The sequence below is a fragment of the Desmodus rotundus genome, chromosome 6, assembly GCF_022682495.2.
Source record: "Desmodus rotundus isolate HL8 chromosome 6, HLdesRot8A.1, whole genome shotgun sequence".
NCBI lineage: Eukaryota > Metazoa > Chordata > Mammalia > Chiroptera > Phyllostomidae > Desmodus > Desmodus rotundus.
In genome coordinates this window covers 158752405-158773073 of record NC_071392.1, presented here as the reverse complement: position 1 = coordinate 158773073, position 20669 = coordinate 158752405, and the positions used below count along the sequence as shown (strand labels likewise).

At 62.0% G+C, this 20669-nt stretch overlaps 1 protein-coding gene and 1 long non-coding RNA gene across 5 annotated transcripts in view; one reads left to right on the top strand and one right to left on the bottom strand.

Annotated features, from left to right (window-relative positions):
• Window positions 1–284: 284 nt before the first annotated feature.
• CARD11 (caspase recruitment domain family member 11) overlaps window positions 285–20669 on the bottom strand; it is a 71146-nt gene continuing 50761 nt past the window's right edge. For 3 of the 4 annotated variants that reach the window (XM_053927115.2, XM_053927116.1, XM_053927117.2), the window contains exons 9-25: window positions 20207–20404; window positions 18708–18884; window positions 17828–17879; window positions 16794–16876; window positions 15668–15768; window positions 14640–14692; window positions 12883–13015; window positions 12266–12467; window positions 11769–11895; window positions 9457–9697; window positions 8798–8894; window positions 8573–8668; window positions 7007–7142; window positions 5860–6039; window positions 4827–4951; window positions 3374–3489; window positions 285–2164 (exon numbers count right to left, since the gene is read on the bottom strand). In XM_053927115.2, coding sequence (XP_053783090.1) covers window positions 1960–2164; window positions 3374–3489; window positions 4827–4951; window positions 5860–6039; window positions 7007–7142; window positions 8573–8668; window positions 8798–8894; window positions 9457–9697; window positions 11769–11895; window positions 12266–12467; window positions 12883–13015; window positions 14640–14692; window positions 15668–15768; window positions 16794–16876; window positions 17828–17879; window positions 18708–18884; window positions 20207–20404 — 2322 coding nt within the window. In that variant the 3' untranslated portion in view covers window positions 285–1959. The remainder of the gene's footprint in view (window positions 2165–3373; window positions 3490–4826; window positions 4952–5859; window positions 6040–7006; window positions 7143–8572; window positions 8669–8797; window positions 8895–9456; window positions 9698–11768; window positions 11896–12265; window positions 12468–12882; window positions 13016–14639; window positions 14693–15667; window positions 15769–16793; window positions 16877–17827; window positions 17880–18707; window positions 18885–20206; window positions 20405–20669) is intronic. The other variant, XM_053927118.2, reaches the window with a different exon arrangement.
• On the top strand, window positions 11044–12275 carry LOC123478354 (uncharacterized). Its single transcript, XR_006653534.3, has 3 exons — window positions 11044–11377; window positions 11469–11569; window positions 12230–12275. It is a non-coding gene; the product is annotated as an uncharacterized lncRNA (long non-coding RNA).

Here is a 20669-nt window from a genome sequence, read left to right as displayed (position 1 = left end):
AGGGCCCCTCGGGCCTGGCGTGGTCACAGCTCCCTGGCTGCTCTGGGGACCACTAACTGGCTCTTGGAGGAACGCCTTTTGCTTTCAAAGGCGTCGCCCTCCCTGGTGCACTCTGTCGGGGTGTAGAGATGGGTTGTGGAGGGAGGAGAGGACCAGCCCCCACCCTGGGCCCCCAGGGCCACTCACACCTCCCGGGACTTTGTGTTAACTTGCCTTCTAAGGATTGAAATGCTAGAAAATGCTCCAGGATGCACAGTATTTTTTTTTTTTAAAGGAGACATGTATTGAGTTCTTTTATTCATAATTCATATCTGGACCACGTGGCAAAACCAGCAGAGGATCAACTCACGCCCCCGGTGTCTGAAATTGTAAAAGAAAGGATGGCTCCTGTATCAGTTAGAAATTCCTCGAGGCTGCAAATAACTGAGAACGGAAATAACAGCCATTTAACACAAGATGAACATTTCAGTCTTGTGTAAAAGAAACCCAAGCAGCAGTCCCGGGCTCACAGAGCCACCAGTGACTCTGGCTCCTTCTGCCTTTCCGTTCCAGGCTCCTCTGCACAGGGCTTCCACCCTCAGGGTCACCCATTGATCCAGGGTGACTGCTGGAGCTCCAGCCATCACGTCTGTATTCCAGACCAGGAACTGGAGGAAGGCTGCTGGTCTGTGTTGTCTCTCCCCCAAACTTTACATTTGCTTGATTGCCCTAGCTGCAAGGAAGGCGGGGAACCATGACCTTTTAGCTTAGTTTCCCAGAATGAAAATCGGGGTTCTGTTAGTAAGGAAGGGAGTGCAGATATTGGATTGTCAGCTAGCGGTTGCACCCACAAACACACCAACCTGGGTGTGAACCCCAGCCCACCACCTACCAACTGCCGAACACCCAGCACGGTGTCAGGCTGAGCTGGCCTGCTTTGCCTGTGCCCTGTTGGGTCTGTACTCAAACTCTGCACCAAGGCGGTCAAGGAGAACGGTTCTAGAACCCATAGAGCCTCTGCTATCTGTGGTGGAGGGAAGCACAGCTTTTCTGCAACCACCCCCCGTCCCACTCATGGGCAGTGGGAGCAAATGCAGAGAGGGCCTCACCCTGAAGCTCCTTCCTGGCTGAAGAACGAAAGGAGGCCGCACGAGGGACCCCTGCCCAGGGACAGAGAACACGTGTGGGAGAGCTGAGTAAGGGGCGCCCAGCCTGAGGCCTAATGTCAGCGTGGGGAGGGGTGGCGGGGCTGTGGGGGCATGGACAGCGAGACCTCCCAACACGGGCCTATCCCACGGTGGCTATGATGAATCGTCCAAAGCAGGACGCGTCTTAGTCACCATCCCCAACCCCAAGTGTAAGTCGGGCCTGTCCTGGGACCATGGCGATGGACGGCCACCCCTCCTTCACCCGACACAACAAGGAGCCTCAGCCGAGCTGGCTGGCAGTGGTCTGCAGTCTGGCAGATGACGAGAGCTGTGAACTACTAAATTAAAAAGATGGTTGAAAATAAGGAAGTGGAGAAATTTTAATGCAAGAAAAATAATGGCTTGGCGCGCGTCCCCTTCTGCCCAGGAACGTGTACCTCGTGCGCCCCCAACGCAGGCGGTGCCTGGCCTGCAGGGTTCCTGCGTTGCCGGCAGCGCACCTGTCCCACGCATGACATTCGACTGCTGCTCTGCTCCAGGGGGGTCGCCGGCCTCGGCCTGGCTTTGTGTCCTGAGTGGGGCCCTGCCTTCCCGCCAAGGCCAGCAGCGCCGGACCGCCGAGCGGGGTCAGCCTCCGCAGAATAAGCTGCAAGGCGTCTCCCGAGGTGCCTGTCCCCCAGGGCTCCCTGGGCGGGGGCTCTAACTGGGCAGGACGGAGCTCCCAGGCTGGGGCGGCTCTGCGGGCCACACGGCAGCCCTCGCCCCCACAGCATTGCCCAGTGGGGCCTTGGACACACCTCCCGAGTCCCGCTCAGACTCGGGGCGCCCGGCCTCACAGCTGGTCCTCGTCCACCCAGACGGTCTTGCGCTGCTCCTCGCCGATCTTGTCTTTGACGACGCGGAGCAGCTCCTCCACGCTGCCCCACATGTCGGTCTCCACGGTGGCGTACAGGCACGGCAGGGCCTCCAGCTCCTTCTCTCTGAGCCGGCACAGGCGCAGGAACTCCTCCTCGGTCTCCGGCCGCGGCAGCATCTTCCTGCGGGCACAGGGCGAGGCTGCAGGCCGGGCCCCAGGGTGTGCGGCCACTGTCCCGCCCAGCCACGTCCCGCTCCTCGGGCCACCAGATGACCCCGCTGACCACCCTTTCCCTGTGCTGCTTCTCCATAGCGGCTCCCGCCTTCCAGCACTTGGTACCCTGAGCCCTCTCTTCTGTTCATTATGGAAAGTCCAAGAGGTGGGGATTAAAAAAAAACCTTTCTTTTTACCTTTTAATTGTGGCAAAAATACACATGAAATAAAAGTTGCCATCTTAACCGCGTTTAAATGTGTAGTTCAGGGGTAGGTTTATTTACATGGTTGTGCAGCCGTCCCCACCATTGTTTCTAGAACTTTCTCATCATCCCAAACTGAGATTCTGTCCCCAGTAAACTCTCACTGCCCTGCACCCCCGGAACCCACCCTCCTACTTCCCGTCACTGTGAATCTGACTCCTCTGGCGGTCTCGCAGAAATGGGCTCATACGGTCTGGGTGATTTCACTGGGCACACGGTCCCCCGGTCACTTCAGGCCCACCCATGTGTTACGTGTCAGAATTCCCTTCCCTTAAAGGCTGATCAATAGTCCAGGGTATCAATGGGCCCATCTCGCTCATCTGTTGGTCCCTTGAGGGACACTTGGGTGGCTGTGGTGAGCAGCACGGGTGTGCAGGCGCCTGTCCGAGTCCCTGTTTCAGGTCCTTGGGGTCAGGCCAGGAGAGGGCTGGCTGGGCCCTACGCCGACCCTGTGGTCATCCTTGAGGAGCCTGCCCCCAGACCCCGCAGCAGCTGTACCACGTCTCGTGCCCGTCCATGCCGGCATCTGGGCTGCACGGGGGTCACGTGGGGGTTTGGGTCTCATCTGCTCACTCACAGCTACGCTAGGTCCTGGCACGCAGCGGGCGCTCTGTCAGCATTAGGCGACAGAAGGGAGTGGCCTCGGCCCTCAGTCTCAGGTACTGCCGTGTGCAAGCAGACTCGGGGTCAGGGGTGATGCCACACACCGATGGGGCCGGAACCTCAGTGTCGTCCGACTCCTCCGCCACCAGCCCCCACAGCCAAGCCTTCGACACCTCGCGCGGCCTTACGCAGGGTCCAACCCGGACCTGTCCTTGTCGCCCGCCAGGCCACTGTGCCGGCTGCCCTTGGCGGCGGGCGTGGGAGAAGAGGGGGTGCTCTAGGGTGCTGTGGTGGGCGGCTCGGAGCCCTACCTGAACTTCTTGATGTTCTTCTCCGACACCCGGATGAATAGCACGATGGGGTAGATCCTGGACTTGATCAGCTCCCGGGCGCAGCCGATCCCGGCCTCCAGCAGGCAGTGTTTGTTCTGCAGGCACAGGGCGGCGGTCAGCGGCGGGCCCACCCACTCCCCCAGCTGGTGCGGGGCCTGGGCTGGGGCCTGGGACACAGGCAGGCTGAGAGCCCGGAGCGCGGCCGCTGAGCCAGGCACCGACCCGAGGCAAAACCCCATCTCCCCGGAACAAGACCCCCGCTCGTGCGTCACTCGGTCCCTCTCTGTTTCGCAGGGACGGGCGCTGGGCCGAGGCAGACCGGCAGCGGGGAAGAGTCTTAATAAACGTGAAATTGGAGTCAAGGACACCTGCTACTCTCTGCAGCCCGTGAAGGCATTCCTGTTACTGGGCAAGGGGCAGAGGGCGTGTGAGAGGTGAGGCGGCTGGAGGTTCCTGGGGGTGTCTGCAAGGTTCCCTGGCGCCCAGGAGCTCACCATCTCTGAAAGGGGGCGCCCCCTGTTGGGCTACCTTGGCACTGAAACAGAACGCGAATATGGAAAACAGCATGTGCTCCCAGGCAGGCAGCGCAGCCAGCCACAGAACCGGACGTGCCGGTGTAGCTCAGCAGGCCCCAGCAGACAGAGGACCTGTCCCAGCACCTCCGAGTTCCTTCGGTCACTGCTGCCCGCCTCCCACCTCCAGCGCAGCACTGCCCGGCCTTGTAACAGGCACATCTGTTGGACGGCATTACGTTCTCAGTGAACGTGGCCTCGGCTCCCACCCGCACACCATCTTCTAGCCAGTCCGTTGTCTGCATTCCCCAACCAGACTTCAGAACCACACAGCTCAAGGCCGATGGCTGTGCCCGGGCTTTTGTCTGTGTGAGTGACCGCGCCGGGAGGGTGCCAGGTGACCATCAGCTGGATGGCAAATGTGGAGTCCCTGGTTGGGCACCTGTGCCTGCCGCCCCCAAGGTCACTGCCCAAGGCCGGGAGCTGTGCTTTCACAAAGCCCCAGTCTGGGAGGGAACTCAGTGCTGAGGGCCCGTGAGGGCCACGTGGCCCAGCTCCAGCAGACTCTAAATTGCACGCTGCCACAGCCCTTCTGACGCCCCCTGTCCCCTCGTCTGGCCAGCACGACATCTGCCACCCTTGTGTTCTCCCAGGCTCTCATCCTGACATGCTGGCCCTGGTATCACGGCCAGACACACACATCCCGACACTACATGCCCGGGGGCGTTGGTACTAGGCAGCCGGCAGAAATAGGAGGGTTCAAAACATGAGGTCAGAGCAGGGGCGAGGGCGTGGAGAGAGGCAGGGAAAGGGGGAGGCCCGTCCACGGGAGGTGAGAGCCGGGAGGCATCTCACAGCTCATCGCACAGAGACAGCCAGCGGGGCAGGTGCCACCCGTCCAGCCCTCAGCCCCGCCACACCTTGGCTGCCACAGCCTCGATGTGGGCGGGCACGATGCACTCGAAGGTGTTGGGGTTCTTCTCCCGGGAGTAGATGATGGTCTGCGACTTCTGCTTCCGGAGGAACTCGTCTCTCGTGACGACATCTGCGGAGATGGGGGCCGGTCCCGAGGGAGGCACAAGGTGACTCGGGGTCGACTGTCTGGCCCAGACTCCGCCTCCCCCTCCAGGCTGGACAGAACTCCCTGTCCTGGTCCCCTTCTGGCCATGTTTAAATAAACCCCGTCTCCTGCAGCAGACCGTGAGGCTCCTCGGGGGTGAGGCCACTCCTCCCGGCAGCTCCCAGAATAGCTGGTTACTGAATACTCGTGATTTGGCTTCTCAGCAACAAGGGTCATTGGACAAAGTAGCTCGGGCGCTTGTTGTAGTGCTGGTCAGCAGTAGCCTATTGCAAAGGGTTTCCTGCCCCACCCACCCACCCATCTACTCATCCATCCATCTATCCACTCATCTGTCTATCCACCAGTCCATCCATCCACCCACCAGTCCGTCCATCCATCCATCCATCCATCTATCCACTCATCTGTCTATCCACCAGTCCATCCATCCACCCATCCATCCATCCATCCACTCATCTGTCTATCCATCAGTTCATCCACCCATCTATCCATGGATTCATCCATTCACCCATCATCCATTCACCCATCATCCACCCATCACTGTCCCCCTGCCACATGAGGATGCAGAAGCCCTCAGTGATGGGGTGGCTTCCCTCCCACGTAAGGGCTCAGAGTGGAGACCCCACGCTGAGCTTCCTGGCCGACTCCACGGCCCTCACCCCATCACCCTCAGTGTAAGCTGGGGAGGGAAGGCCTGCTGCCCTGGCTCTGGGCCACCGTGAACTGGGAGAGGCGGGCACAGGCACGCAGACCTCCAGTCCACGCCGGGCTGGGAGGGAGCGCAGCCACTCCACCGTCCTCCGGCTCCCCCAGTCCCGAGAGGCAGTGTGGCCGGCCCAGGCAAGGCCCCCGGGCCGCGTGGGGGGCTCGCTCACCGGGCTTGCACATGGTGAGCTCCAGCGCGCCGCCTGAGTTGAGCAGCTTTTGGACCAGCGCCTTGGCCAGCATGGTGGGCGTGAAGAGCACGGGCCGGCGGCGCTCGCAGTGGACGGCGCGCACCAGGCTGTAGGGGATCAGGCTGAAGTTCTTGCTGAGTTCGCTCTCAGGGTCCAGCTCTGGGAGGGGACAGGAAAGGGCTGGCTGTGAGACCTCTGCCTGCCTGGCCCCAGTGTGGGGCACGAAGCCCGGGTGCCCCTTGGCCCCATGGAGGCTTTCTGGGGAGAACTGAGACAGGGGCTGGTTCTGGAAGACCAAACAGCAAGCCCGTGGGGCCTAGGACGCCCCTGGACCACCCAGGAAGTGACCTGTGGGCCAGGCCCTGTCTCTCGACGCTCCATGCCAGGAGGGCTGTGGTGGCAGAAGGCAGACAAGGAGCAAGTCACAAACTCTGGCACTTTGGACGGTGCTGAGCTCTGAGGAAGTGGCTTGGAGCAGGAGGGTCAGTGCTGGCTACTCCGAGGAGGGGCCTGGGCAGAGAGGGAGCCGGAGCAGCACCCGTTGGGTGGACACTGGGCAGTGAGGCGACAGCGGGAGCCCACTAGGGGCAGGGCTGGCCAGGCGGGGCTGGGGCTTTACTCCAGGAGCCCTGGGAAGCCACCAGGGACAGAGACAGGGAGCAACAGGGCCTCCTTCCCACCTTTCAACCCTCCGTGGCTGCAGCGTGGGAGCCCCGGGCAGCTGGAGGAAACCAGAGGCTTGCTGTGTACTTTGTCCCTGGCCTGTCTGAACTCCCAAAGCCCCAGGCCTTCCTCTGGCCAGCAGCAGGGCCCTGCGCAGGGGACTGTGCCCTGGTGGCCCCTTGCTGGGTTGATAAATGGCAAGAGCACACACCGGGGAGGGAAATCAATAAGCAAACACTCCACCGCAAACAGCTCCAATTAGCATGGGTGCCTGGACTCAAACCAAGTGTAGCGGGCCTTAGTTCAGGGTGAGCTTGGCGGGGTCCCCCCCAGTTGAGGCCAGGAAGATCCTCCCCCAGTGGCACCCCCATGTGGAGGGAGCAGACATCCCAGCCCCGCTTTGTGGGGACCCCTGAGACCGCCAGGCCTGCGGGGGAAGGGAGGCAGACAGTCAGCGCCATACCTTCCTGCCTGTCGGTCAAGAGCTTGGTGGCGTCCAGCGAGGGCCGGGCCAGGCCCCCCCGCGGGCTCCCCGGCACGATGCGTACCCGCTCATTGCTGTTCATCCTCTTGTACTTGTTCTCTGACCTGCTGACGAACTGGAAGACAACGGGGTAGAGGTGGCTGTCGTCCCCGTTCTTGTGTCTGACCCGACCGAGCCACTTCAGCCTGGACTTGAGCAGACCTCTATTCAGGGCCTAGCTCTGCCCGGGGGCCTGGATTGCCACTTACCCCGGGGAAAACACGAGGCCCTTGGCAGGCCTGCAGGTCCTTTATGTCTGGGTGTCATTAGCTCACCAAGTGGACAGGCGTCCACTCTATCCCCCTCCCAGGCCTGGAGCCCAGGGTACTGGTGCCGAGTGGGCCCCCACGGTTCCTCCTGCAGCCCCACCTGCATTACCCAGGCGTGCGGCCCCGCAGGCATGTGGGGACTGGGAGCGCCCAGCCACTGCAGGCCTTGGCGGGGAGCCTCGCTGGCCGCATGGCCCAGACGGCCGGCCTGGTGGGCGCGGGCAGGACTTCACCTCCTAGGACCCTGCTGTTTACATCCCCTGCCCTGCTGCCCTCGGCGCTTCTTGGGCAGCGCTTGTCCACCTCCGTGATTCAGAGGTGATTCAGAAAGGGCTGCCCCCGGTGGGGCCAGAACCCAGGTTCCTGCTGTATTCTCTGGGCTGCTCAGCAGGGAGAAAGACCCCGGAGTGGGGATCTCCGTCTGCTTTGCAGTCAACTGAGCCTCAGGTTTCAGCTGGCGTGACACGTGAGCGATAATGTGCATTCTCATTAAGCCCACAGGACACTCGGACCTCATCGGGGCTCCCTTTTGCTGCCTGTTCACATCTGCCTGGGCTTTGGGGCCACACCATGTCTCTGGGTTTCCTATGTCCCCACACCAGGACGGAGCAGTGGGGTGACACACTAGCTCCCCAGGACCTTGTTAGCACAAGAACATGCTCACGGGGCCACATGTTAATATGACACCCCTCAGCTTTTGTCCCCTGGTGACAGAGGAGACAGCCAGACTGGACACCCTCCCAGTGTTTCTGTCAAGCCACTTCTTGACACCACTCACTATGCTATTTGGTTTTCCTTGGAAAATGATCTATGAAAAGAAAACAGTCCTTTTAGAATTAAGTACAAGGGGAAAGTAGTTTGGTCCCAAAGAGCTAAAATGTTTTGGTGGTTAGAGAAAATTTGAAGACTCTGCTGGGTTTCCCTTTTCTCCTGGGCTGCCGGGATGCTCAGAGGTAAATCTCACTCTCAGTTTGAGGGACTAGAGTGACGCAGGTGTCTGAAATATTTGTTTTTGTTTCCTGACACATGGTTTCTGGGTTTTCTGTTAGTATTTTCCCAGCTGGATTACGTTGCTTTTAGCCACAAGCATCCTCAGATCTTTTATGAAAACGGGGTCTGCTCTGAACAGGTGCAGACTGTCTCCCGACCCGTTGCTGTGAGATGAACCAGGACGGGGGAGGTGACAGGGCCACTGTGGATGGGGTGGGAGAGTCAGGTGGTGCTGGGAGGGCCTTACCTGAAGGAGCTGGCCGAAGAAGAAGCTTGCTCTCGAGAGGCGGGGGCTGACCCGCGGGTCACTGGTGGAGAGTGGTTCTTCGGGCTGCAGAGTGTTCTGGAACCAGTTCATCCATCTGTCAGACCCACGGGCTCCCCCGAGAACCAGAGCCGTGTCCCCCTGTGATCAACAGCTCCCCCCTGTGATCCCTCCAGAGACCAGGAAGGCAGGGCGCTGGCGACCTACCCGGAGTGCCCGCAGGGTGTGGTGGGCGGTGTCCGCCTCCTCCCGGCTGCCCCTGTGCATCAGACGCTGCAGCTTGACCAGGAGGAGCTGCTGGGCTCTGGGGAGGTGAGAGGGGGCAGAGCCTCAGGGAAAGGAGGGGCGGAGCTTCAGGGCTGGGAGGTGAGAGGGGGTGCCCAGCAGAGGACGCGGCACCATCGGCCCCCAGTGCTATCAGAGTGCTGCTGAGGCACAGTCACTTGGGTAACTTCTGTGACCCTCAGTTTCCTCATCTGGAAGCTGGGTGTCCTGGGGCCGCCTGCCCTTGTAGGGCTGGCTGAGCAGTGGAGCTGGAGTTTACAGGTGTTTTATTGACACCTGTGCGTCTGTCCAGGGGGCGGCTGGTGCTCAGCCCCCGGTGGCTGCCATGGAATTATGGACCGAGGTCAAGGGGCAGAGGACCAGCGAACACGAGGGCGAAAATCAAGAGCCCAGCTGTCCCAGAGTGACCGAGAGAGGGAGCACCGGGGTTTAGGGAGACAGCAGCATCCCCGGGGAGGCTGGGAAGGGTTCCAGGAGAGGGGTGGTGGAATTGAGGCCTCGCTGTTCAACAGGCAAAGGACCCGGCGTGAGCCCCTGTGCTGAGCTGCCCAGCCCCCCGCCCGCCCGGGCCCCGGCCTCACCGGCTGTAGCTGGGTATGGTGCCCACGTCCAGGTCGTGGTCCGTGAAGGGGTCGACCCGCGCACACAGCCACTCGTGCTTGTCCTGGTACATGGTGTCCCGAATGTGCACGACGTCGTCGCACTTCAGGGACATGGAGCAGGCGTCCAGCTGGCTGGAGATGTTCAGGTTCAGCCGGATGTAGAAGGAGTCGCCGGAGGTGATGAGGCCGTCCTCCAAGTCCTTCAGCAGCTTCCGGTACCCTGCGGGGCGGACACGGCGTGTGGTGCTGCCGAGATGCTCCGGGGGCACGCACACTCACTTGGCACTGCTGCCACCCACAGTAACACACCCCAGCCCACCCATGGGCCGGTCCCTCTGGGAGCCAGTGGCCAGGGCAATGTCTGTCTTTCCCGAGGACGAGAGTAGCTGGGTCACTTGTGGGTTTCCCTCATTGTCCTGGCTGCCAGGAAGCTCCGAGCTAAATTTTGTGCCAAGTTGCAACAAATCTAGGATCTCCGCCACAATCTCCACGCGTCCCCCACCATCACGCCGTGCTTGTGTTTTGCTGGTTTTCTTCCCTCCAGGCAGTGTGTAACGTGCATACGGTGAACAGCATCATTCCTAAGGCTTTAGCTTGATGGACGTGCAGAATGGTTACAAGCGGGCAAGCACCACCCGGAGCCCTGGCTCCTGTGCCTTCTCTGCCGACACCCTTCGTGGGGAGGCGCTACCCTGCCTGTGATCTGCAGACCAGCCACGTCCCACTTCACACACGTGGGAGCAAACAGCAGGTACTTGTCCCTGGCTGGCTTCTCTTGGCTCCGACACCATGTCTGTGAGAGCCACTTCCCATGCTGCAATGCAGCACCGTGCTTTTTCATCACTGTATACTATTCCACACGGTGCTCATTTCCCATCTCCTGTGTGCACACTGGTGCTGTCTTTGGCTGTTCCTGTGCTATATAAACCTTGACATCTGTGTCTCCGGTGGACATAGGTGCGCACTTCTCTCGGATGTAGTCACAGATGGGGAACGATCAGGTCACTGATTATGCATTATGTTTGGCTTGAGCAGAGACTGCCAGGGGGTTTTGTGAAGTGGTGGGACCACGGCATGTGTTGTTTTAACCTTACGTAACATTGTTGCTCTGCAGTGTGAATTTGTACAAATCCCTTCGGAAGGAAGTAGGCAGGGCAAGAACCACGAATGCGGATGTGTGCCTGTGACATAATCCATGATGTCAGCCCCCCAGTCAGCCCCGTGTGCAGGGAGCCCCGCGAATACAGTGAGGCTCACACGGTCCCGCCAGTCCGGCCCAGAAATCGCTCACCGAACGTCTGCCCCATACATGCTGAGACACGTGAGCCAGCAGGGTGGTCCCATCAGATTCCGGGAGAAATGGGGGACTCCTGGTCAGTCCCTCCCACCCACGGGGGCGTGTGAATGCCAATTACTATCTGAGCTCTCTGCCACCTGGGAGGAGAGCCGTACGGACGGGTCTGCCGGAGAGAGCCTTTCCTTCGCTGAATTCCAGACCTCGGGGCTATTCTGCTGCACAACTCTGGGGGGCACCACCCTGGGACTTCCTGCTGGGCTGAGAAGCCAGCCCCGGTGGAGAGGAGGAAGGAGGGGGCCCTCCTTTCGGTTCAGAGCATCATTACCATCCCCCGCACCGACGAGGCACTGCCGGGAAGGATTGAGGGCAGGCAGGCGGCAGTGGGGAAGGGCTGGAGGAAAGCGGCTATTTATGCTCTGTTGAAACATTCATGAGCCCCGGTGGTTAAAAATAAGACCAGCTGCAGAGATAATCACGCAGGAAACGACCAGGAGGTACGAACGAGGACTTGGCTGTGGGGAATGGCAGACAGAACTCGGCACCCGCTGCCCAGGAGTCCTGGCTGAGCAAGGAGACTGGAGGGAGCTGCTGGGGGCCAGGCTGGTGTGTGTGGGGGGCTGGCTGCTGTGGGCCCCGGGGGCCATGGTGCAGGACGGGCTCTCAGCGTGGCCCAACAGCCCTGCTGGTTCCACAGCGGCCACTCCAGAGCCAGCCCTGGCCTCCTCCGCCTGCATCCAGCAGCCGCTGTGTGGCTGGGCCTGTGGGATCCACCGTGAGCTGGGTGGGCAGCCCCAGGTGAGCTGGGTGGGTGTGTATGTGTGTGTGCTCACATTTGCCTACCCTTCCCTGCCCACCCGCCCACACCTGCCCTGTCAGATCCTCCTGACGGGGCTGGGCCTGGCCTCTTCCTCCCAACGAACCCCTAGGAGGACATGGCCCCCCTCTGCCCCGGGTGTCCTGCGGGTCGTGGCCAAGCAGAGCCTGGCGGCCTCACCTTCCTGGTTGACTTTGTAGTGCAGTGTGACGGGGCCGCTGCACCTCTGGATGGTCCAGTGTGCCTCCTCCTTCGTGCACGTGTCCAAGGGGACACTCTGCTTCTCGCCTTTGATGCAGCCTTCCAGCTAGATATCAAAGACACGCTGTTCCCTCAGGCTCCACGGCTGGCTGGGCCGCCGGGGCGGGGTGGCTCCTCGCAGAAATAAAGGCTGTCTCCCCGCACTGGCCCGCTCAGCACTCGGAGGGCAGACAGCGCCCTGCGTCCCGGGCTTGGCCGCCTCCTGCCTACCTCCCGGAGCACCCGTGTGCAGCTGTGGGTGCATGTGCGCACGCACAGCTTTAAAGGGCCTGGGGAGGGACCCCTGGGCAGGAGGCGACAGCCCCACCACCTTCCCGCTCCCTCCGCCCATCACTGAAGGCCAGCCTGGCTCGGGGGAAGGGGGCGTTTATCCTCCACAGGCAACGCAGAGCCACCGCCCGGCCCCAGCCCCTCACCAGCAGCAGCTGCAGGCCCTGGTGCAGGCCCGCTCTCTCCGCTTGCGAGCCCGGTTTGACCCAGTGCACGAAGCTGCCCCGTGCGTTGCCCCCGAGCAGGGTGAGCTGGGAGGTGAGGCTGTCGCCGCTCAGCGTGGCGTGCTGCACCGAGGGCCCGGGGCCACGCACGTGCCCCACAGAGGTGACGGACGGTCGGAAGGGTCTGGGTCAGGAAGTAAAACAGGAGTTGGCAGCTGGCCCTGGGATGCCCGTACCAGGCCGACCAGAGGGTGCAGCCGCCTGGGCCGTCGGGTACTCAGGGCGCGGCTGCCATGAACGAGCTGACTCGGGGCCCCTGCTGTGCAGACACAGGTGGGGAGCTGGGCTGCACTCCGGCCACGGGTCGCCTGGACTGCCTGCACCCGGCTGGCGGCCCCCAGCCAGCCCCTTCCTCCCTGGGTCTGATCTGGGGTCAGGGGAAGTGACTTCTGATGTGGGGATGCTAGGATTCCCGGACTGGGGTTCTAGATTTCAGGGGTGACGGTGATGGTTTCCTTCGTGGGGGATTTAGGGGGTGAGTGGCCTTCACCCTGTCTCCAACCCCGCCCCCCGTGTTCCCGTTCCTGTGACCTCAGTACCTTTCTAGAGAGAACTTCCTGAGCATGAGGTTGACCTGCTCCAGCTCGTAGGCATCCAGGCTCTCGGACTGGTGGGAGGAGGAGGAGGAGTGGACGGAGGGGGGGCCAAAGGAGTACCGCTCGTGACTGTCGTCTGCAAAGGAACAGGGACCCTTCAGGACCCAGGAGCGGCAAGGGGAGCAGTGAGGGTGGGCCCTGGGTCCCTGGTGGGAAATTCTTCCCCTGGGCGAGGAAGCCTGGAGAAGGGGCCGCATCAGTCAGTGCCCCAGAGGCCCCCGGAGGTGGAGGGTCCAGTCCCCGCCCCCAGGAACCCCCTTCGCAGGAAGCTCTCAGCCCTCCGGGTTCTAAGAACCCGTTTTTGTATCTGGAAAAGGCAGCCGCCGTTGGCAGCTGCTAGCTCCGTTCCTGAATTGGGCTTCATGTTTTCATTTTGGGTCCATCTGAGGTCTCACTACCATCTACCTGCTTCTCGGCCTCTGGGCCTGGGGGTGGCAGGGAGAGCAGAGCCCGGCCCTCGCAGAAGCCCCCGCTGCCCACTCAGTGGGACCCACGTGGCTCAGCCCGGGCTGCGGCCCTGCAAACCCTGCGCTGGGCTGACAGTGGAGGCTCCTCCGTGAAGGAGTCTGTCTCGACGCTGCAGAAACGCCTGGACAGCTGTCCAGAACTCTCTCCAGCTCCCCCTTCTGGAACTCCTTTGGTTCTCTCATTACCCAGCCTCCATTAGGTGCTAACCTCTCTTTAACACTTGGTAGCTTTTTGTGGTCCCTGATTAAGGAGGGCCACTCGTCTTTCATTTTATCTTCTGGCAGCCGGAGGCGGCCAGGGGTAGAGGCACGGCATGGTGGGGGACAGTCCCAGTCGTGCTGGCAGCTCTGGAGGCCGGGGGATGATGCCACTACCCCAAGGCGCTGAGCCGCCTCCAGAGGCCCGGAACCTTCCTGCTCCTCCCCCGCCCGCCAGTCAGCGGCTCCAGGTCTGGACTCTGCACTGGCTTTCCCACCGGCCCTCGGCTGCACCACAGTCTGCCACGGCAAGGACTCGGGACATAAGTGTGTGTCCCGTGCACCTGTACCAGGGGCTCTCTGCGTTGCCGTCTGGCCCAGGCAACACCCCGGCTCCCACCAGCTCTGCCTGGGCAGCTGATCTAGGACCACTACGTGCTCTCGGTCTGCCTGGCGATCGCCTGCCCCGGACCTCCCTCCAGGGGATGAGAAAAACCCCTTGCCACCCACCTCAATCCCTAACTCTCCTCCCCATTCCTACTTGTCCTGCTCAGGTTGGTTAATAGCTTAATAAATGGATACTGAAGAGGTCTGTCTCCCTGCTTCCGGGCCACCTTCTACCTAACGGGCCTTCCTCTAAGACTTTCTTCTGCAAAATGAGGACAAGAGCATTTCTGCAAAGTCGCTCGGAGTCCATTGGACTGGGCGAGGAACACAGAGCAAGCACGCCATGGTGCCGGCTGCAACCACAGAGCTCTCCCTTAAAAACCCAGACGAACCCTGACCTGCGTGCGGCAGCCGGCGGTCCCTCGTGCCCACAGCACCAAGGACAGGCCCTCCGGGTGCCTCTGGGCCCAGGATGAGGCCGAGTTCTGTGAGCGCAAACAGCACCCAAGCACCGCTCTCAGAATCCATCCCATGTGTTCCTGAGGACCTACTGTGTGCAGGGCTCCAGCCAGGCGGGCCTGGCCCTGGCTGAATGTCAGGTGGCCGTGGCCCCACACACCTGCGGTCTCAGGGCTGCTGGGCACCTACCATCAAGGTCTAAGGCATCGAATCCGACACTGTCGTTGTCTTCTTCCACGGCGCTGCAAGACACGAGGGAGGGACGGGAGGGCTCGTGAGCGTGAGCACTCCCATGCCGTGTGCGCAGGAGCTCAAGGGAGGGGAAGCTTCTGGAACACTCCAGCTTTGGTTCTGAGGGTGGGGTGGATGGAGAGGGTGGTCAGCAGGAGGATAAAGGGCGACTGGCCAAGGGAGGGCTGGATGAGGCTGGATGCTCTGTCGGGAAGGTGGGCGTCCCCGGCAGAGGCCACGCTCACGGAGTGAGGAGGGGCCTGACAAGCAGGTGGGCAGAGTTCCCAACATGCTACCTGCTCCTGCCACTCACTCTCTTCCCGAGACACAGTGGATTTAAGGTCCTCGGGGACTCAGCTGGGCTGCACCATGTGATGGGCTGAAGCAACCCAGTGCCCTCAGCTGGGCTGGGCCGGGCGTGGGGTGCCAGCCTGTTCCAAATTGGTTGGGTGTGGTTCTTACGGCAGAGTCACCAGGCCCGAGCCAAGCCCCAGGCAGGACCGGAGATGTGGACCCCACCCCACCTGCTACCCGGTGTTGGTGGCCCTTCTGGAACCACCCCTCGATCTCAGACTTGGAGTGTGATGAGCCAAACATCGGTTGACTGGAACACACCTCATGCCCAGGTGTGCCTCTCCCGTGGCTTTGCTTTCTGGGGACACTGGTGGCTTCCAAGAGGTGAGGAAGGGGGACAGGGAGCCAGGGTCGGGGCCATTCACAGGGTCTCTCACTCCCTGGCAGAAAACGCTGAGCCCTGGAGCCACGGGACAAAGAACCTGATTTCTGGGTGGCACAGGGCACAGGGATGCAGGTCTGTCCTTTAGGAGCCAGCTGGGCGGCCCTGGGAGAGCCGTGTCCCTGCTCTGAGCCTCAGCCTCCTTATCTGAGCAGCGGGCACGCCGCCGCCTCCCTCTGCAGGTGGCCCGAGGACTGGGAGGGAGTAAGCGCAGGGTGGCACACGCAGGCAGCAGGCGCCGGCCACCCACCTCCGGTGAGGCGCATCTTCCTTGTAGCGCCGGACGATGGAGTCGTTTCCTGGGGGCTCGGCGGTGATGGACATGATGCTGGACCGGCTCCGGTGGGGCTGCTTCAGACACACACGCAGAGGTGTCACGTGTCCGTGCCCCCGCGGGTGTCAGTGTCATACGCACCCGGGGGCTAAATGTGACTCAGCTGTGGCCCACCCGATGGGGGAGTGGGGCCCAGTGGGGACCTTGCCAGGGCTGCCGAGCCTGGGGCACACCACTTGCATCAGGAGGGGTGGGGAGGACGCAGGTGGGAATGGCCGAAGCCAGGGAACCGAGGCGGAGCCTGGTACCCCACACAGGCTGAGTGCCACGTCTCCTGCCGCGCCACCTGTGGGCCCCTGCTCTAAAGCAGATGGAGACCCGTGGGCCTGGTGTGTGTGTGGGGAGGGGGCAAAGGGGCCCTTTCAAACCAGGCCTGCTGGCTTCTGGCAAGGGCTGCCTTCAAGAAGAGCCTGGATTTCGCCCCCCAGAGCTGCCATGAGGCAGGCTCATCGGTTATCAAATCTCCAGGGCCTGCTTTTGGAAGCAGAGCTGACAAGCTTCTCAGGGCTTCCCCTGGGGTTAGAATTGCTAATCCTGAGCCTTCTGCTGCCTGGCTGGGAGAGTGGCACTGGGTGGGGTCTGAGACCTTGGCTGGCCCAGCCCAGGTGGGCTAGAGCTGAGGTGGGGGGCACAGGGCTGGAGGAGGGGGCACAAGGCTGGAACAGGGCCGAGCCTTTGCTCAGGGGTGTCCGGGGCTCCAGCTGCTTGGCATCCCCCCGCCCCCCATGATCCCACCCCCCCAGGTTGCCAGAGCTGCCAGGGGGCTGAGATGCTGCGGCAGAACCTCCGAAGCCTGTGCAGTGCGCTACAGCTCCTGGGAGGCCCATCTCTTCCTCCCACCGAGTGTTAAATTGAGAGAAGAGGAGGCCAGAAGGTGTAAATACATCAGGAGGCCTGGAAACATCTTTAAATAAACATAAGGAGGGCTGGGGCTGCAGCCCCAGCGGAGGGTGGTGCGGCCCCAGGCTGTCTGGTGGAGGAAAGCAGGGAGCGGGACTGGGGGGTTGGGTTGGAGGGGGAGGGGAGGTGGGACCTCACTTACCATCTTGGGGAAGGAGTTGGTGATGGGCAGGGATCGGGAGGAGCTGGGGCTGGCATCCGTGCCTTCTTCCTCCTGACCCCTCCCTGTCCTCACAGGGCGGGAGAGGCACAGTGGGAAAGAGAAGGAGACAGGGAGTTGAGAGCCCCTTCAGCACTGAGGGTGGGGGGGTGTCTGTCCTGCCTGGGTGGTGAGAACAGCCTCCAGGGCAGCCCTGGATCCTGGATCCCTGATACCCGCCCTCTGCACCGCCCCTCCGAGGGATGGGTCCCCATCCTCAGGCCTGTCTGTCTGTCCTGCGGCCTTGGTCACCATTCCCAGCACGGTCTGCTCCAAGCTCCAGCATGGTGGAGTGTAGGCTCCACACCCTGTCTCTGCTCCCGGCTCTGTCCTGGGGGTCCTTCTGGAGACCCCGAAATTCTCCCCTTTCAGGCCTCGCCTGAATGTCTGCTCCCTGACAGGTCCCTCTCCAGCCTCCCTCCTTCCAAGTCTCCTCTGGGCATCTGAAGCACCTCCCATCTCTCACTGATGGCCTTGAGCATATGGGCTCCACGAGTGTCTACTTGGACCTGCTGGTACCTGGCACACAGTAGGTGCTTGGTTCACCTGGGAAACCCTCACTAGCCAGTCGCCACCCGTGGGCCATGGTGAGGACCCGTGAGAGGAATTCCAAAGACAGTGTGTCCTGAGGACCAGGGGCTCAGGGACAGGCCATACCCCACGTGCCTGGGAGGGCTGGGCCCGAGCTCTGGGGGGCAGTCGGAGTTGCCCTCCAGCTGATGAGCCGGGGCTAGAAACCCCGAGTTCCGCTGAAGTACTGTGGGCTCCAGACACACCCACAGGGAGGGGTGGTGGGAGGGGGAACCACGGACGTGATGTGGCTGCGGTGACAGCAACATCAACTCCTCTGTGGCACCCCGCTGCCCGGGGCTTCTCCCAGGTTTCCCCCACAGGAGAGAGTGCCACAGTGGGAGCAGCGGATGGACAGACGGAGAGCCCAGAGTGACGGATGGGAGAGGACCCTGCGTCTCACTGACCTTGAAAATCTGATGCTCGCTTCAGGCTGATGGGGGACTTGGCTCTCTGCAGCTGGAAGGGGGGGGGGGAGACAGAGGACAAATCAAACCAGGCCCGAGACACACATCATCAGTGGCGGAGCACACAAGTGGAGACGAGCCCGAGCTCCCGCTTGTCACGGGCCACGGTCACAGGAGGCGCACGATGCCCATCGCAGTGGCTTGGCTCCGAGGCTGGTGCGACAGCTGCTGGCACAGACAAGCTGTCCCTCGGGAGGCCGCACGACGTGGCTCAGATGGGACGGGGCCCACAGTGGCAGGGAGCGGGGGGTGCATGCGGGAGTGCCAGGCAGTGCAGGGCATTTTCAGGAAAGAACGGGGACCAGGCCAAGTGTGGCACCGGTGCAGGGTCCCCCGCTGGCCTCTGACGGGCTGTCTCTGGTTCCATGAGTGCAGGGGGACGGTGGCGGGTCACGGCCCCTCACATTAGATCGTCTCACTCACCTGCTCTCTCACTCACTCACTCACTCACGCGCCCCCTCCTCGTCCAGAGCCAGCCCTGTGCCACGGAGCACACTGGACACTGAGCGAGGCCGACAGGTGACGGCGGGAGTGCCGGCCCCCTCACGGCCATCACTCAGGAAGCGCGGCTACCCCAGCTGTTGAAATCACAAAGGGAGCTGGAAATACCCTTCTCTCTCGCTCTCGCTTTCTCTCCGACCACATTTAGAAAAAACAAGGGAACTGGTCACCACACAGGGGGAAGCGAACACGGGCACAGCGTCCATCTGCAGGGTGGCCCGTCTGGGGCTGGGACCCGCACCAGAAGCACCTGCGATGCTGCGTCCTGCAGGGGCTCCAGCCCCCACCCCACCCCATGTCCCCCGGCCCCTGCAAGTACCTGGATGCCCTTCAGATTCATCCTGCGCTTGGGGGGGTGGTAGGGCAGGAAGTATCTGCTGTCTTCCGGCGAGTCCTCTGAGGTGGAAGAGTCGTCGGCTTCCTGACCGTTGGTCCGGGGGCCGGCGTCCCCAAAGTTCTGAGCGATGATGGTCACCGGCAGGTTCCTGGGCAGGCTCTGGAGACCAAGGGAAGCCGGTGCCGTGAGGGAGCATGAGCAGCAGCCACCAGCTGGCGAAATCGCTCTGTGATGGTGCTGTCGCTGCCCCAGGCAACCGAGCTTGAAGCTCAGGACGGTCTGTGTCTCCCTGGATGCCAAGGCCGTCTGGCTCAGCCTCCTCTCCTCCTCAGGTGCATTTGTCCCGTCTGCCACCGGCCACGGCAGAGCAGTGAAGGCATGGCCACCCACTCGCTGGTCTGGGCCACCAGCCCGTCCCCAACTTCTAGCCCCCTGCCCACGCTACAAGTATAAAAATATTGCAGAGGGACAGACTGAGGATAAAACCGTGCCAGGTACTGTCCTCCGTGGTCTTTATTCATCATCTGAGGTTGAGGGGCGAGGGTATCACATGACTTTGGCCGACCCCCAAAGCCCCCAACACCCTCAGGCCACACTGCCTCCAAAGCCAAAGCTCCCTGCCTTACTTGCCCGCACAAAACCCCTCTCGGTCCCAGAGCAACAGGCACGCAGGTCCTTGACTACAAGCTGCTCTGCTCCCTCTTGCTGCCCCCTCCAGGTGCATCCCCTGCCTGTCACCTCCCCCTCTACGATGACAAAACCGCCAGACATGGCTGCCGACAGCATGCCATGGGTGCCACACCTGTGGGCCTTTGCTCCTGCTGTCCCCGTGGCCCCATCTCTCGTGGCCCCAGGTGTTGCACACACAGAGGGGCCTTCCTGGAGCTTCTGCTTCAGTACAAAGCACCCCACAGGTTGAGTGCATGACATAGAAGGCCCAGCCCAGGACGCTACGCTTCAGCTGAGGCCAGCAGGGCAGGGCCTGGCTGGGTGAGGTTGGGGGGGCAGCGCTCCAAGTGGGGGTCTGGCGGCTGGTAATCAAGGGCGTCTCCTGGAGGAAGCCTTTCTCGAAATGCTGAGAGTTAAACAAGCTCTTGTGCAGAAGGCGCTTCCCATTGTACCTGCAGCCAACCGCTCGGGGACCCACAGGCGCAGCACTGCCACCTGCTCGCAGCCTGCATTTCTGAGTACCTGGGGCCCTGCCATGCACGCTGACCTCCACCCTGCCCACGAGGACGGGCACCAGCGGGAGCGGGAATCTTAGACCTGCTGGTCGTCCACGCGATGCGGGCAATGCCAATGCAGTTGACCGAGGAGCTGAGCTACTCGGTGAGGAGCCGAGCCAGGGTTTTGCACCGCAGTTTCCAACCTCGGTATGAAAGGTTGGAAACCTACTCATCGCTACACAGCCACGCGGAAGTTCAAGGGCGGGGCTGTGCTGGGCGAGGCAGGGGAAGGGGCACCTCTCCGCCCGGCCCCACCTGCTCCAGGCTGCCACTATCCCTGGACAGGCGCCGGAGCTTGCTCTCCAGGTTGACGATGCAGGCTTCCCGGCGGACCATCTCGATCCTCATCTCGTCGATCTTCTCCTCCTGCTCGCGGATCTGCTTCCTGTACTTGTCCTTTTCGATCAGGCACTGGGAGTACTGTGTTTGCGCTTCATCCCGGGAGTGGAAGGCCTGCGGGCAGGAGGATGAGGCCGCTCGGTTCCTCACCCTGGTCCCCCCGCCCGACACCCGCTTCCCAGCCCGGTGTCGGGCGTGTCACCTCCAGCTCTCTCCTCAGCCCCAGTGCCTGGGCATGAGGTGCTAGCTTCCCCCTCAGTCCACGTCCTAGAGGCCACCTGGTCCGCCCCTGCTCCCAGCCAGGCACTGTTTCCTGGAGCCCTGTCCCTACTGTCCCTATGAGGCAGTGCTGGCAGGATCCCCATTTACAGATGAGGGT